The 17,423-nt window shown below is 46.1% G+C and overlaps 1 protein-coding gene across 2 annotated transcripts in view; it reads left to right on the plus strand.

Moving 5' to 3' along the window:
• SMG5 (SMG5 nonsense mediated mRNA decay factor) overlaps window positions 1-12,578 on the plus strand; it is a 36,162-nt gene extending 23,584 nt beyond the window's left edge. Inside the window, exons 13-22 of one of the 2 annotated variants that reach the window (XM_056545152.1) lie at window positions 191-360; window positions 2,945-3,020; window positions 3,115-3,290; window positions 3,370-3,528; window positions 6,011-6,070; window positions 6,157-6,316; window positions 7,147-7,237; window positions 7,328-7,402; window positions 9,595-9,733; window positions 11,996-12,578. In XM_056545152.1, the coding sequence (XP_056401127.1) occupies window positions 191-360; window positions 2,945-3,020; window positions 3,115-3,290; window positions 3,370-3,528; window positions 6,011-6,070; window positions 6,157-6,316; window positions 7,147-7,237; window positions 7,328-7,402; window positions 9,595-9,733; window positions 11,996-12,079 (1,190 nt within the window). In that variant the 3' untranslated portion in view covers window positions 12,080-12,578. The remainder of the gene's footprint in view (window positions 1-190; window positions 361-2,944; window positions 3,021-3,114; window positions 3,291-3,369; window positions 3,529-6,010; window positions 6,071-6,156; window positions 6,317-7,146; window positions 7,238-7,327; window positions 7,403-9,594; window positions 9,734-11,995) is intronic. The other variant, XM_056545153.1, reaches the window with a different exon arrangement.
• Window positions 12,579-17,423: the final 4,845 nt, after the last annotated feature.

The following is a 17,423-nucleotide window of genomic DNA, read 5'->3' on the forward strand; positions in this document are numbered from 1 at the left end:
GGGTTCATTTTGTCTAGTTATGCAAACCTGCCTAGTCTCCTGCTGCTTATGGTAACACTGCTTTCTCAGATTCCTGAATGACTAACCTGCCTGGTTGTGTTAATGTACCCCTTGTTCTGGGAAAGGGAAGCCATAATGTTATTAAGCTTTGCTTAATAAGTTAGTTCTATATCTGTTCACTTCTTTTTAGGAGATGCCTCTGACTCTGAAGAAAGCATCGAGAGCAACAAATCAAGTCCCAATGAGCGGAGTCTTCAGGAGAGGCTGGAGGTGATCACCAGTGAGGGGCTTCTGGCCAGCGTCAAGGTCTTCCTGGACTGGCTGAGGACCAACACGGATATAATAATCATGTGTGCGCAGGTACAATGCTGAGGAGTGACCAATGTGGGGGTCATGATTGTAGTGAATGACCTCTGTCCTAACTGGGGAGTCACAATAGTGAAGTCAGTTTGTGCTTATTGTCATTAGTTGAGAGGCGCCTTATACATTGGACTAATTATGACCTAACGCACTAATTGGAGCGGGTTGAGCCGACTAATGCATATGGATGGTCTCCTGACTGAACCCAATGGCAGATGTCGAGGGAAAGTAGATTCAGGTTCTTGGATTTAAACGTGCCCAACCCTTTTGTTCTCAGGGTAGGTGGATGGGAACAGAGGCGTCTCGGGAAAACCTTATTGTCTCTTCCTATCCAGACCATGTGCATGCTGGACCGAATTGAGTATACATGTGTATGGGGAGGAATTTCTGTCTGTCAAATGCTTAGTCCAAATTGTATGGCCAGCTTAAAGGGGTACTCCGACCCTTGACATCTTATCCCCTATCCAAAGGATAGGGGATAAGATGTCTGAGCGCGGTGGTCCCACTGCTGGCGAACCCCGGGATCTCTGCTGCGCACCCCGCTGTCATTACTGCACAGAGCAAACTCGCTGATGGGCGTTACAGGGACCGGAGCATCGTGACGTCACGGCTCCGCCCCTCGTTACATCACGGCCCGCCCTCTCAAAACAAGTCTATGGGAGGTAGCGTGGCGGCCGTCACGCTCCCTCGCATAGACTTGCATTAAGAGGGTGGGCTGTGACGACACGAAGGGCGGAACCGTGAGGTCACGATGCTCCGGCCCCTGTATCGCCCATCATTATGCACAGAGCGAGTTTGCTTTGTGCAGCAATGACAGCGGGGTGCGCAGCCGAGATCCCGGGGGTCCCCAGCAGTGGGACCACAGCGATCAGACATCTTATCCCCTCTCCTTTGGAGAGGGGATAAGATGTCTAGGGGCGGAGTATGTCAAGGGGTATTCCTGGATGTTTTTTTTTTTTTTTTGCTAGGGGACTATTGGAAATAAAAAAATAAAATAAAATAAACTGTACTTACTCCCGATTCCCTGTAGCTCCTGGTCCAGCAAATTCTGGTCTTCACTGGTTTCTGCCTGCTCATACCTATAAGACGGGACACCACTGCGGCACGTGACTGGCTGAGTGGGCAGGTCCTTTTCGGACTTCTTCTCAGAAGTAAGGAGCAGCAGAGACCAGTGGGGGGTGCAGGTTGTTGGACCAGGAGCTCAGGGGGACCAGGGTATGGTAAGTATAATGGCCGACATTTATCATTGCCTTTAGACTGTTTTTTGTGTCCGCAAAAGGCATGAAAAAGGTGCAAGCAGGGTTTATTTGTGCCTTTTTGTTTACACGTTTCTGCTGATTTTGAGTTGTAATCCACTGACGCCTACAATGATGAATGCTTCACTTACACCTACAATGATAAATGCTTCACTTACACCTACAATGATAAATGCTTCACTTACACCTACAATGATAAATGCTTCACTTACACCTACAATGATAAATGCTTCACGTACACCTACAATGATAAATGCTTCACTTACACCTACAACGATAAATGCTTCACTTACACCTACAACGATAAATGCTTCACGTACACCTACAATGATAAATGCTTCACTTACACCTACAATGCTTAAGGCTTCACTTACACTTACAATGATAAAGGCTTCACTTACACCTACAATGATAAAGGCTTCACGTACACCTACAATGATAAAGGCTTCACGTACACCTACAATGATAAATGCTTCACGTACACCTACAATGATAAATGCTTCACGTACACCTACAATGATAAATGCTTCACGTACACCTACAATGCTAAAGGCTTCACGTACACCTACAATGCTAAAGGCTTCACGTACACCTACAATGCTAAAGGCTTCACGTACACCTACAATGATAAAGGCTTCACTTACACTTACAATGATAAAGGCTTCACGTACACCTACAACGATAAATGCTTCACTTACACCTACAACGATAAATGCTTCACGTACACCTACAATGATAAATGCTTCACTTACACCTACAATGATAAATGCTTCACGTACACCTACAATGATAAATGCTTCACTTACACCTACAATGCTAAAGGCTTCACTTACACTTACAATGATAAAGGCTTCACTTACACCTACAATGATAAAGGCTTGACTTACCCCTACAATGATAAATGCTTCACGTACACCTACAATGATAAATGCTTCACGTACACCTACAATGATAAATGCTTCACTTACACCTACAACGATAAATGCTTCACGTACACCTACAATGATAAATGCTTCACGTACACCTACAACGATAAATGCCGGCCAATGTACTTTTCATTGTTACCAGTTTCCTAGTAAAGTATAAAACAAATTTTGGATGCCGGACTATCCTTTTAAGACAGCGTTTTCCATCCAGGGTGCCTTCAGCTGTTGCAAAACTACAACTCCCAGCATGCCCGGACAGCCGAAGGCTGTCCGGGCATGCTGGGAGTTGTAGTTTTACAACAGCTGGAGGCACTCTGGTTGGGAAACACTGTTTCAAGATATGTGATTTGTTCAGATTCTTCATTCAGAAAACATTGTAGACTGTGCTGTTTCTTCTCTCAGAGTTCTCGGAGTTTATGGAACAGATTGTCGATGCTTCTGAACCTGTTACCTCCTGCAGCCAAGATCCAGGAGTCCGGTAAGAATCCAGCAGCGCTTGTATGATCTCTGCAGATGGCTAGAGCTCTATATCTATGTAACCTGGTCTAATGGTGACCTGCTCACATCCTCAGGGATTTCCTTATGCAGCGAGGTTCAGAATCTGCTGCAGGAGTCGGAGCAGGCAGACATGAGCCACCATATATTACTCCCCGAGGACGCCGCTCTCAGGAACCTGCCGCCACTCAAGGCTGCACATCGCAAGTTCAACTTTGAGAAGGAGCGTCCGCTGCTCACTGTCTTGGAAGAGGTAGCGGTTCTTACGGACCGTTGTGTCTGGAACGGCCTACTATGATAACTCTTCTGATTTATTTTACTTCTATTTTCAGTCTATTGTGCGCAGCTGTTACATCCGAAGCTTCGGCCATTTCCTTAAGCAGCTACAGGGCAATGTCCTGCAATACAACCCGGAGCTGGGGATCTTCACCAGCATCGCCGAGACTCAGCAAGACAACATCCTGCACCAGGCTCAGGCACACTTCCGCATGGTGAGCTCTGCTGCTTCTTGTCACCCTTTTAATCTGAATTGCAGTACTGTAGATCAGTGTTTCCCAAGCAGGGTGCCGCCAGCTGTTGCAAAACTACAACTCCCAGCATGCCCGGACAGCCTTTGTCTGTCCGGGCATGCTGGGAGTTGTAGCTTTGCAACAGCTGGCGGCACCCTGCTTGGGAAACACTGCTGTAGATGTAGAAGATTCAACCAAGTCTTCAGCCAAATCACAGTGCAGTACCTTGTTGATGCCAGTAGATGGCGACCTGTTTATTCAGCAGCCTATGGGCCACAGCCCAGTGTATTGCTGGCTGCCGAGTATGTCGGCTGCCGAGTCTTGGGGTAAATCTAATTTCGGCTGCTGGAGCAGATGGGTATAGAAGTGTACAGCGTGTGTAGTTAATGCGGAGTCCCTATTTCTGTATTCATAGAGCTGCTATGAGTGACTTCATTCTCAGGGATCATGATATCAGCTGCAATGACTCCATAGTAAGAGGTTAAAAAGTACCTCTCATGATCTTGTTACATTTTATAATCCTCCCTGGTCACTGCCCCATCACGATAAATCACCCCCTGCCTTTATTTATTTTAACCCCTTAACGACCACAGACGTAAATATACATTCTGGTTTGGCGGTACTTTGCACACCAGGATGTACATTTACGTCCTGTGTATGACCGCGAGCATCGGAGCGGTGCCCGCGTCATAGACGGCAGGTTCCGGCTGCTATCAGATGCCGGGGACCCGCTGGTAATGGCCGACATCCACGATCGTGCGGATGTCTGCCATTAACCCCTCAGATGCCGTGATCTGTACAGATCACGGCATCTGCAGCAATGCGCATGATAAAATAGATGATCGGATCGCCCGCAGCGCTGCCGCGGCGATCCGATCATCTGTAGTGGCGGACGGAGGTCCCTTCACCTGCCTCTGTCCGTCTCCCAGCGTCTCCTGCTCTGGTCTCAGATCGAGCAGACCAGAGCAGAAGATCACCGATAACACTGATCAGTGCTATGCTCTATGCATAGCACTGAACCGTATTAGCAATCAGATGATTGCTATAGATAGTCCCCTTCGGGGACATAAAAAGTGTAAAAATAAAATAAAATAAAAATGTTGAAGAAAGTAAAAATAAAAACTGAAAAAAAAAAGTGAAGAATCCCCTCCACCAATAAAATTCATTTTTTCCCATTTTACCCCCAAAAAGCATACATTTTTTATTTTTTTTTTAAACATATTTGGTATTGCCGCGTCCGTAAATGTCCGAACTATCAAAATATAATGTTAATGATCCCGTACAGTGAACGGGGTAAACGTAAAAAATTAAAATAAAAAGTCCAAAAATGCTGCTCTTTTGACATAGGACAATTTTAGATTACTGATTTTGTACAAAAAGTTTTAGATTTTTTTTTAAGCAGTACAAAAATATAAACGTATCTAGTCATGGGGATCATTTTAATCGTATTGACCCACAGAATAAAGAACACATGTCATTTTTACCGTAAATTGTACAGTGTGAAAACAAAACTCCAAAATGTGCAAAATTGTGGTTTTCATTTAAATTTCCTCCCTAAAAAAAAATTTTTTTGGGTTCGCTGTACATTTTATGGTAAAATGAGAGGTTTCATTACAAAGTACAATTGGTCACGCAAAAAACAAGCCCTTATATGGGTCTGTAGATGGAAATATAAAAGAGTTATGGGTTTTAGAAGGCGAGGAGGAAAAAATGAATATGCAAAAATAAAATTAGCCTGGTCCTTAAGGTGAAAATGGGCTTGGTCCTTTAAGGGGTTAATTAAGTTTTCTACCTTGATATTACTCTGTATTTTCTGCTCAGTCTGTCAGGTTCACAGACTGGGAAGGGGCGTTCCACATCAGGTGTGACATCATCTGAAGCCCTACAGGGGAGAACTTCCTCCCTCACTCTGCTACACACAGTCCAGAGACGTTCAGTGTGAGATGAGCTATGATTGGCTAAGGCTGTACACACCCCCTCAGCACTCCAGACTGCATTTCCTGTTTTTGGAGTCCAAAGTCTGTGCAAGAGATGGGGGGGGGGGGAAATGTGCTCTGGACAAGTAGGGAGACACCTAGTGGCAGCTTTTTTTAAACACAAATAAAACATAGAATTTTTTTTTTAAACAAAGTACATTAGAAGATTTTTTATTTCCCATAACTAGTTTTAACAATGGTGCCCATTTAAGAACTCTCAGACAGGGTCAAGATGCAGGCACATACATATTAGCAATTGTCACAATTCCCAAATTGCATGTAGTCCTGGGGACAGGAGGTTGCTTTTTTTTTTTACATGGCCGCCTCTTCCTCATGGAAACAGAAGTGTAATGGCAGTGAGAGAAGTAATGCAGACATGACAGCTGGCACCACCATAAATAGCCAGTGTCACTTCCGGAGGGAAATGAAGATGATCCTCCGGTATTTTGTGCCAAGACGTGACAGCTTGTGTCTCTATTTTTCCCCAGGCTCAGGAGGAAGCTCGGAGGAACCGTCTCATGAGAGACATGGCGCAGCTTAGACTCCAGGTAATCAAACCTTCCTCTCCATATATCCCAGGACATGAGCAGAGTCCTACAGAAGAGATCCTTGTAATCTCTTTTTCTGCCTGCAGTTGGAGGTATCACAACTAGAGGGCACTTTACAGCAACCGAAATCTCAGTCCGCCATGTCCCCGTACCTCATACCAGATACACAGGCTCTTTGCCAACATCTTAATGTCATCAGGCAATTGGCTCACAGTGGGAGGTTCATCATCATCATCCCCCAGACGGGTAAGTCCATATCCTAGCAGCTTAATAACATATTCATGTGCCATAAGGAACTCCCACTGGGGACAAGGGCTGCACGATATGGGCAAAATGTGTGATTGCGATTTCGATATAATTAATGGTGAAATCCACCATCTTCATGTCAAATACCCCCAAATTTCACATTCCACCTATATTATGTCAATCCCCGGATGCCACGTCCCCAGATGTCACAAACCCCACCCACCTGTCACATCACCCCCATTAATGTTACAAAGGGGGATGCTCACCTAGCCCCTGTCCCCTGTAGATCTACCGCAGATCCTGTTCTCCATGCAGTCTGGTGTCTTATGGGACTCAGAGGACCTTTCTGCGGAGTGGGAAGGGTCCTGGAACCAGGTATCCGGACCACACAGAGGAAAACAGGGCTAGGTGAGCATCAGGTTTTCCCTCGCCCTCCTATACGGACAGTCTGTCCCAACCAAGGTGCCTCCAACTATTGCAAAACTACAACTCCCAGCATGCCTGGGCATGCTGGGAGTTGTAGTTTTGAAATAGCTGGAGGCACCTTGGTTGGGAAACACTGACTTGGCATTTGAATTTCGGTGGCGACCCAGCCCCAGACTTTGTGTGCATGATATGGTGCCTGGCTGCTGCAGCAGGTAGTCCCGAATTTTCCTGGGGGGGGGCCCTATCGACACTGCACAATTTGCTAAATATTGTGCAGCCCCACTAGGAGCCATGATGCCATTGGCCCTAGGTTATTGGCTCCAAATACGAAACGTCACTCATACAACCAGTTAGTACCTGCAGTCGATCCCTTCCATAACCCAGTCATCCCCTCTCTCTTCTAGTTATAGACGGCTTAGACTTTCTGAAGAAGGAAAATGCCGGCGCTCGAGACGGGATCCGATACTTAGAAACAGAGTTTAAAAAGGGAAACAGGTAAGAGCGAGTTATCCCCGATCCTCGCAGAGCACTGTCCCCTGGAGTGCTGAGGGTTAATCACTATCAGCATTGTCTCCTCTGTTTCAGGTATATCCGCTGCCAGAAAGAAACTGGGAAAATCTTTGAGCGGAACAAGCTGAAGCGGCAGGATACAAACGCCTGGTAAGAGGCTCTCCGCCCGCCACCTGCTGAGCCCCTGCTTCTCATGCTGCCCGAATACAATGGTGGAGCTCCATGTGACCCCCCCCACACCCATAACTAAGGGGCGCAGTAAGCTTGGTCTTTCAGCCTGTACCCCCCTCCCCGCTGCCTGTGTCACGTCTATAAATCCTCTGCAGAGCGGGTGCTGGTTTAACCCTTACTTCCCTGCCCTCAGTTATTCCATACAACCCAATCCGGGCATGCTGAGAATTGTAGTTTTGCAACAGCTGGAGGGCTGCAGGTTGAATCCCTAGGGTCTAAAGTAGTATTTCCCAACTAGTTTGCCTCCAGCTGCTGCAAAACTACAACTCCCAGCATACCCGGAATTGTAGTTTTGCAACAGCTGTAGGGCTACAGGTTGGATACCAAGGGTCTAGAGTAGGGTTTCCAAACTAGGGTGCCTCCAGCTGTTGGGAAAACTACAAATCGCAGCATTCCCAAACAGTATTCCGCTGTCCGGGCATGCTGGGAGTTGTAGTTTTGCAACAGCTTGATGGCTGCAGGTTGGATCCCTAGGATCTAAAGTAGTATTTCCCAAGTAGCGTGCTTCCAGCTGTTGCAAAACTACAACTCCCAGCATGCCCGAATTGTAGTTTTTCAACAGCTGGAGGGCTGCAGGTTGGATACCAAGGGTCTAGAGTAGTGTTTCCCAACATAATTCCATACAACCCAATCTGGGCATGCTGGGAATTGTAGTTTTGCAACAGCTGGAGGGCTGCAGGTTAGACACCTAGCGTCTAGAGTAGTGTTTCCAAACTAGGGTGCCTCCCGCTGTTGAAAAACTACAACTCTCAGCATTCCCGAACAGTTAAAGGGGTTATCCAAGAATAGAAAAACAGAGCTGATTTCTTCTGAAAACAGCACCACGTCTGTCCTCAGGTTATGTGTGGTATTGCAGCTCAGTCCCATTGAAGGGAATGGAGCCAAGCTGTCATACTACACACAACCTGAGGACAGGGGTGGTGGTGTTTTCAGAAGAAATCGGCTCAGTTTTTCTTGATAACCCCTTTTATACAGTTTGTCTCTTACCCTTCATTATCATAGTGTTTGTACAGGATTAGTAAAACATGGCTGCCTCTCGCCCAAACTGTGCCATAGGTTGCATGAGGTAATGCGGTTCAGCTCGTTTTGTTCAGTACAATTTAACTGCAATACCTGAAGCAACCCATGGACAGGGGTGGCGCTGTTTCGATGAACTAACCATGTCAGACAATCCCTTTTATTCGTAATCTCCTTGTTATACTCTGTCAGGTTGTGCATAGCTAGTGGGTTCATCCTTGGTTAGATAAAGCTGGGGAGCACAGTGGTGTCTCTAAGGCAGTTTTATTTTTTTCAAACTGTGTGCCTCCAGCTGTTGCAAAACTATAACTCCCAGCATGCCAGAACAGCCGAAGGCTGTCCGGGCATGCTGAGAGTTGTAGTTCTGCAACAGCTAGAGGGCTGCAGGTTGGATACATAGTCAGAGTAGTGTTTCCAAACTAGGGTGCCAAAGGCTGTCCGGGCATGCTGGGAGTTGTAATTCTGCAACAGCTAGAGTGCTGCAGGTAGGATACATAGTCAGAGTAGTGTTTCCAAACTAGGGTGCCTCCAGCTGTTGCAAAACTACAACTCCCAGCATGCCTGGAATTATAGGTTTGCAACAGCTGAAGGGCTGCAGGTTGGATACCTAGGGTCTAGAGTAGTGTTTCCCAACTAGGGTGCCTCCTGCTGTTGCAAAATTTAAAACTTGCAGCATTCCCAAACTGCCTTCCGCTGTCAGGGCATGCTGGGAGTTGTAGTTTTGCAACAGCTAGAGGGCTGCAGGTTGGATACATAGTCAGAGTAGTGTTTCCAAACTAGGGTGCTTCCAGCTGTTGCAAAACTACAACTCCCAGCATTCCTGGAATTGTAGTTTTGCAACAGCTGAAGGGCTGCAGGTTGGATACCTAGGGTCTAGAGTAATGTTTCCCAACTAGGGTGCCTCCCGCTGTTGCAAAATTAAAACTTGCAGCATTCCCAAACTGCCTTCCGCTGTCAGGGCATGCTGGGAGTTGTAGTTTTGCAACAGCTGGAGGCACACCGTTTGGAGAGAAATGCTCTAAGGTGCTGAGGCATAGCGTCTCCCATGGCTAGTTGTCCTGTATACAGCCGTGACCATCTTATATCCCTTACAGGCATCTGTATAAGATTCTGGACAGCTGCAAACAGCTGACGGTGTCCCAGGGCAGCAATGAGGAGGAGACGGCAGGCATGGTGACCATTATAACCGGCTTCCAGCTCGATGACCCAGAATGTTTCTCTCCGGCCATGCAGGTAGGTACTCTGTGCAGGTAAGACAGCAGTGTTATCACTAGGAACCTCCGGGGGCACATTGTTGAGGACTATTTTGGGTGCAGGAGACAAAGAAGCGCAGCACTGAGGCCCCGGACGCCCCTTACCACTTTACTTCACTGATTTCTGCCCCTTACGTGCGGAGTGTCAGCTGCTGCGGTTAGACGTCTCCGTGTTTAGTTTTGTAACTAGAAAGCTCAGGAAATGTTTGTGCATCTAAATCTGTGATGTGTTGTGGCTGTATATATTTCAGCACAAACTTGGCACAACCCTCAAAACCGCAGGTTCCCTTTTCAGCAAAATGTTGATTTCCAAAGACATTTAAAAACCAAAGAAGGAACCTGCTGTGTGGAAACCAAAGGATCCAAAAGTCGGGGAAATTATAAAGGGAACGGTCACCTTCAGACGTCTGCTTCCTGTTTACACATAGACTTCATCTACATAAGAAGCAGTCACTGTATGTGTGTGTATGTGTATATATGTGTGTATGTATGTGTGTATATATATATATATATATATTATATGTATACACACACTTACATTATATTACCGATCCTGTATTATACTCCGGAGCTGTACTCACTATTCTGCTGGTGAGGTCACTGTGTACATACATTACATTACTTATCCTGTACTGATCCTGAGTTATATCCTGTATTATACTCCAGAGCTGCACTCACTATTCTGCTGGTGAGGTCACTGTGTACATACATTACTTATCCTGTACTGATCCTGAGTTATATCCTGTATTATACTCCGGAGCTGTACTCACTATTCTGCTGGTGAGGTCACTGTGTACATACATTACATTACTTATCCTGTACTGATCCTGAGTTATATCCTGTATTATACTCCAGAGCTGTACTCACTATTCTGCTGGTGAGGTCACTGTGTACATACATTACATTACTTATCCTGTACTGACCCCGAGTTATATCCTGTATTATACTCCAGAGCTGTACTCACTATTCTGCTGGTGAGGTCACTGTGTACATACATTACATTACTTATCCTGTACTGATCCTGAGTTATATCCTGTATTATACTCCAGAGCTGTACTCACTATTCTGCTGGTGAGGTCACTGTGTACATACATTTCATTACTTATCCTGTACTGATCCTGAGTTATATCCTCTATTATACTCCAGAGCTGTACTCACTATTCTGCTGGTGAGGTCACTGTGTACATACATTACATTACTTATCCTGTACTGATCCTGAGTTATATCCTGTATTATACTCCAGAGCTGTACTCACTATTCTGCTGGTGAGGTCACTGTGTACATACATTTCATTACTTATCCTGTACTGATCCTGAGTTATATCCTGTATTATACTCCAGAGCTGTACTCACTATTCTGCTGGTGAGGTCACTGTGTACATACATTACATTACTTATCCTGTACTGACCCCGAGTTATATCCTGTATTATACTCCAGAGCTGTACTCACTATTCTGCTGGTGAGGTCACTGTGTACATACATTACATTACTTATCCTGTACTGATCCTGAGTTATATCCTGTATTATACTCCAGAGCTGTACTCACTATTCTGCTGGTGAGGTCACTGTGTACATACATTACATTACTTATCCTGTACTGATCCTGAGTTATATCCTGTATTATACCCCAGAGCTGTACTCACTATTCTGCTGGTGAGGTCACTGTGTACGTACATTACATTACTTATCCTGAGTTATATCCTGTCATATACTCCAGAGCTGCACTCACTATTCTGCTGGTGTGTATATACATTACTTATCCTGTCATATACATCAGAGCTGCACTCACTATTCTGCTGGTGTGTATATACATTACTTATCCTGTCGTATACTCCAGAGCTGCACTCACTATTCTGCTGGTGTGTATATACATTACTTATCCTGTCATATACTCCAGAGCTGCACTCACTATTCTGCTGGTGTGTATATACATTTCTTATCCTGTCATATACATCAGAGCTGCACTCACTATTCTGCTGGTGTGTATATACATTACTTATCCTGTCATATACATCAGAGCTGCACTCACTATTCTGCTGGTGTGTATATACATTACTTATCCTGTCATATACATCAGAGCTGCACTCACTATTCTGCTGGTGTGTATATACATTACTTATCCTGTCATATACATCAGAGCTGCACTCACTATTCTGCTGGTGTGTATATACATTACTTATCCTGTCATATACTCCAGAGCTGCGCTCTCTGTACATTTGCTTATTCTCCATTCTTCTGTCAGTCTGCCCTGCAGGCCGTGTCTGGCTCCAACATCGAGATCAAGAACGTTCTAGATTTCTACAAGCAGTGGAAGGAGATGGGCTGATGATGACGGTCGCCGCGCTGGTGATGTACAAATATCTAAAACCTTCACACTCCCCTCTTGAGCCGCCGCAGCTTTAAAGAAAAAAAGTTTTTTTTTGTTAAATCTAAAAACCGCAACTATTTGGCAAATGAAGTGAAACTAAATGGAACCGTAAAAGATCCATAACCAGCGAGAAAAACACACAAAAAAAGTCCTTTTCGGTGTTTCTGGCGCCCACCAGTGGTTGGGGGCGCGGCTGCGGTGCCAGAGGATGGGCGGAGCTTGTCCTCCATTGGCTGTTGGTGAAGCATTTATCGCCCGCTGTGTGACATCCGTGCCTGACCTCGGGGATCGGATCGGGACGAACCTTCTTCTGTCGTGTAGTGTGGTGACCGGTCGTCGTACCATCCCCCCTCCCCCGTACTGCTGTACTGTTCACGCCCCTTATCTCTACCCCCCCCCCCCCCCCGTTTTCTTTCCTTAAATGTTTCCCATCTTTGGAGAATGTCGAATAAAGAAAACAGCGCTATTTTATTTATCGGTACGCCTGCGGTGTGCTTCATATGTGCCCTGCTGATCTAGGGCAACGTGCTTCAAGCTGTTGCAAAACTACAACTCCCAGCATACTCGAACAGCCTAGGGCTATCCAGGTATGTTAGGAGTTGTAGTTTTGCAACAGCTGCTGGCACCCTGGTTGGGAAACACTGTCTTAGAGACATGTTAAAAGTTTTGATCCCAACGCATTGCTTTCCCATACAGTAGATTCCTCAGGGGACATGAACTTTCACCACAACAGCAGTCTGGTATATGGAACAACTAGGACAGCCAAAGACTGTCCATGCATGCTGGGAGTTGTATTTTTGCTACAGCTGGAGGCACACTGGTTGGGAGACACTGTCTGAAAGACACGTCAAAAGTTTTGATCCAGACGCATTTCTTTTCCATACAGTAGATTCCTCAGGGTACATGAACCTTTACCACAACAGCTGTCTGATGGTATGTAACAACTAGAACAGCCAAAGACGGTCCGGGCATGCTGGGAGTTGTAGTTTTGCAACAGCTGGAGGCACACAAGTTGAAAACACTGATTTAAAGTGATAGGAGTAAATGGCCAATACTGCCACCCAGTGGCGAGTCATGAAACCTCTCCATTCTGCTGATCTTAATCAGTGTTTCCCAACCAGGGTGCCTTCAAGCTGTTGCAAAACCTACAACTCCTTGCATACCCGAAAAGCCTTCGGCTGTCAGGGCATGCTGGGAGTTGTAGTTTTTCAACTAGAGTGGTAGTCACAGGGCTTTAGGCCAGTGTTTCCCATCCAGGCTGTCTGGGCATGCTGGGAGTTGTAGTTTTGCAACAACTGGTGGCAGCTTGGTTGGAAAACAGGCTTTGATACACAGCTCAGCAGGCAGTATCACACATGAGAGGTTTAGATCAGGGTTTCTCAACCAGGGCTCCTCCAGCTGTTGCAAAACTATAACTCCTTCCATACCTGGACAGCTGGAGTCTTTTCGGGCATGCAGGGAGTTGTAGTTTTGCAACAGCTGGAGGCGCACTAGTTGGGGAAACACTGATCTAGAGTAATAGGGGTAGATGGCTAATACTGCCATCCAGTGGTGAGTCATGAAACATAACTTGTGACCCATGTAGATTGTTACACTTTGGGAGGAAACAATCACATGACCAGAAATGGGTGACTTCATCAAGGATTATGTAACTGCCGAAGGCTGTCCGGGCATGCTGGGAGTTGTAGTTTTGCAACAGCTGGAGGCGCCCTTGTTTGGGAAACACTGCCCCAAAATGCTGTAGTTTAACCCTTACTGGGGATGTTTCCCACATGACAGGTGTGGCAGTCTTTTTCCAAACGGTGTGCCTCCAGCTGTTGCAAAACTACAACTCCCAGCATGCTGGGTATTGTAGTTTTGCAACAGCTGGATAGCTGCAGGTTGGATACCAAGGGTCTAGAGTAGTGTTTCCCAACTAGGGTGCCTCCAGCTGTTGCAAAACTACAACTCCCAGCATGCCCGAACAGCCTTAGGCTGTCCGGGCATGCTGGGAGTTGTAGTTTTGCAACAGCTGAAGAGCTGCAGGTTGGATACCTAGGGTCTAGATTAGTGTTTCCCAACTAGGGTGCCTCCAACTGTTGCAAACAGCTGGAGGCACCCTTGTTCGGGAAACGCTGTCCCAAAACGCTGCGGTTTAACCCTTACTGGGGATGTTTCCCACATGACAGGTGTGGCAGAATTGTGAATGCAGCTCTGATGTAATAGATCTGACGTATGCTGTGAGTCTGCTCCGGTTTCCCCATTAGCTGGGTAGAGATCTGGTTAGCTGGCACCAACGGGCAGTTGTTCTTGGCACGAACCTTCAGCTGTAACGAACCATTAACAACAAAAAAAAAATGTAAATTGTATTCAATTTGGCAGAAGGATTGTGTTTTATCTACTTAACCATTTGTCTCCTGTCATTGAAGGCCGGGACCCTCTCATATGTTTTGGGGTGTGAGGGGTCAGGTCACGGCGTTCTGCATGTGAGGGGGCGCTGAGTCAGGATTGGCAGCTCATCCCCCGGGCACTGCCGCCTGCTTTCCCTTGGCAGAGCTTTTCGGGGCAGGAACCTCTGAATGTTAATGAGATTTATGGCCGGAGAGAAGAACATTGTTGAGGGGGAAGCAATGGGGAGGCTTTAAAGGGGCCTGTGCGGTTAACCCCTTCCTTACTGTGGAAGGTGGCAGCTTATTGGGCGCTCAGTGGCTGTGAAGAGGTTAAATGCTGGACGGCAGGATAAAGCCTGCATTATGTGTAGGGGTGTGAAGCTTTGTATCGGCCCCTGCATCTCTCCCAGCAGGGTCAGATATCAGTGGGGCCCTCATGGCCCCCGGCTTCTCCGATTACGCCTGCTGGTTACTGTACGGATGACTTCACCTTCGTCCTATAATCGTCCTCAGAACTTTATTAAAGGGAGATTCCACCCTAAGGCCTTCTTCACGCACCGCATTTCTATGGAAGAAGTAATGCGCATATTTGAAGTTGCAGATTTTAATGTAAACCAAATAACAACACAGCTTCAAATTCTGCGCAGGATACTGTACGTGTGCATACACCCTTAGGGTAGGGTCACACGTAATGGATCCGCAGCGTATTTTACGCTGCAGATCTGCCGGTGACCCAACCCATAGTGTGCCTCCAGCTGTGACCCTACCCTTAAAGTGGCCACAGTTTATGATCAGCAGCGCCGGCCGTGACCAGCGTCACCTGTAGGACAGGGTGGCCCCACGACACCTCTGGGGACTGCTTATCCCCTATCCTTTGGATGTATTGGGGCAGAGTACCCTTAACGACAATGGACGTAAATGTATGTCATGGTGCCGTGGTACTTAAAGCACCATGGCGTACATTTACCCTCCACCATGACCACAAGCATCGGACCGGTACTCGCGTCATGCGTGGCAGGTCCTGGCTGCTATCAGCAGCCAGGGATCCGCCAGTAATGGCGGACATCCGCGATCGCGCGGATGTCCGCCATTAACACCCTCAGATGCTGTGATCAATACAGATTTGCGGCAGTGCGGTACTTTAAATGGATGATCGGATCGCCTGCAGCACTGTGAGTTCCCCTCACCTGCCTCCGTCCGTCTCCAGGGGTCTTCAGCTCTGGTCTGAGATCGAGTAGATCAGAACCGATGAGCACCGATCACACTGATCAGCGCTATGCCCCATGCATAGCACTAATCAGTATTAGCAATCAAATGATATATGGGGACTATTAAAGTGTAAAAAAAAAAAAGTGAAAAATCTCCCGACCTCCCCCCCCCCCCCCCCAAATAAAAACGTAAATCATCCATTTTTCCCATTTTACCCCCAAAAAGCGTAAAAAAAAAAATGTATAAGCATATTTGGTATCGCCGCATGCATAAAAGTCTGAACTATTAAAGGAGTACTCCGGCGCGCACTTTTCTAATTTTATCCCGTCCGGGCTGCAAAATAAAAGAAAAACTTTCTCTTACCTGCCAACGAGCCCCCGGAGCTCCGGTACAGGTGTTCGGTCCCCGGGCTGTTTGCTTCTTACTTCCTGTTAGCCCGGCACGTCACACGGAGCTTCAGCCTATCACTGGCCGCAGCGATGTCCCGCCTCCGCTGGTGATAGGCTGAAGCTCCGTGTGACGTGCCGGACTAACAGGAAGTAAGAAGCAAACAGCCCGGGGACCGAACACCTGTACTGGACTGTACCGGAGCTCCGCGGGCTCGTTGGCAGGTAAGAAAAAGTTTTTCTTTTATTTTGCAGCCCGGACGGGATAAAATGAGAAAAGTGCGTGCCGGAGTACTCCTTTAAAATATATTAAATATCCCATACGGTGAACAGCGTAAATATTTTTTAAAAAGTCCAAAATTGCTGCATTTTTGTCGCATTTTATTCCAAAAAAATTTATAAAAAGTCAAACTAAGCAAAAGTGGTACCGATAAAAACGACAGATCATGGTGCAAACCGCCCCATATACGAAAAAATGAGAAAGTTATAGGTGGTCAAAATAGGGCAATTTCATATATACTAATTTTGTTAATAGTTTGAGATTTGTTTTTTTAAGCAGTACAAATGTAGAAAATCATATAACATGGGGATCAATCATTTTCATTGTATTGACCCACAAAATAAAGAAATCGTAATTTTTACCATAAAATGTACAGCGTGAAAACAAAAACTTCCAAAATTTGCTAAATTGCGGCTTTCTTTTAAATTTTCCCCCATAAATAATGTTTGTTTGGGTTGCGCCGTGCATTTTATGGTAAAATAAGGGATGTCATTACAAAGTAAAATTGATGACGCAAAAAACAAGCCCTCATATGGGTCTGTGGATGGAAATATAAAAGAGTTACGATTTTTAGAAGGCGAGGAGGAAAAAACAAAAATGCTAAAATAAAATTGGCCTGGTCATTAAGGGGTTAAAGTAATAGAAGTCGTCTCTTCATCTCAATGTGCACATTCAGCTGTTGAAAAACTACAATTCCCAGCCTTTGGCTGTCTGGGCATGCTGGGAGTTGTAGTTTTGCAGCAGCTGTAGGCCCCCTGATTGGGACTGGGAAACACTGCTCCCCTGTACTGATGTCTTTCTCAGGTTGGGCTGCATTCACACACGCGTGTAACATTTTAATTATTACGTTTGTATTCAGAACAAAAACAGGCATGTGACGCGCTTGTGTGATACCAGCCCAATGATCATTGTGTGGTTGTTGTGTTTTTTGTTTTTTTTAAATAAATTTGGGGAAAATTTACATTTTTGGAAACTAACAACAAACCTCTGACTCTACCGCGACACAACTGCCGCATGTGAACACGGGTTGACGTGCGTCGGCCAGTTGTACCAAGCCA

The sequence above is a fragment of the Hyla sarda genome, chromosome 11, assembly GCF_029499605.1.
Source record: "Hyla sarda isolate aHylSar1 chromosome 11, aHylSar1.hap1, whole genome shotgun sequence".
NCBI classification, from domain to species: Eukaryota; Metazoa; Chordata; class Amphibia; order Anura; family Hylidae; genus Hyla; species Hyla sarda.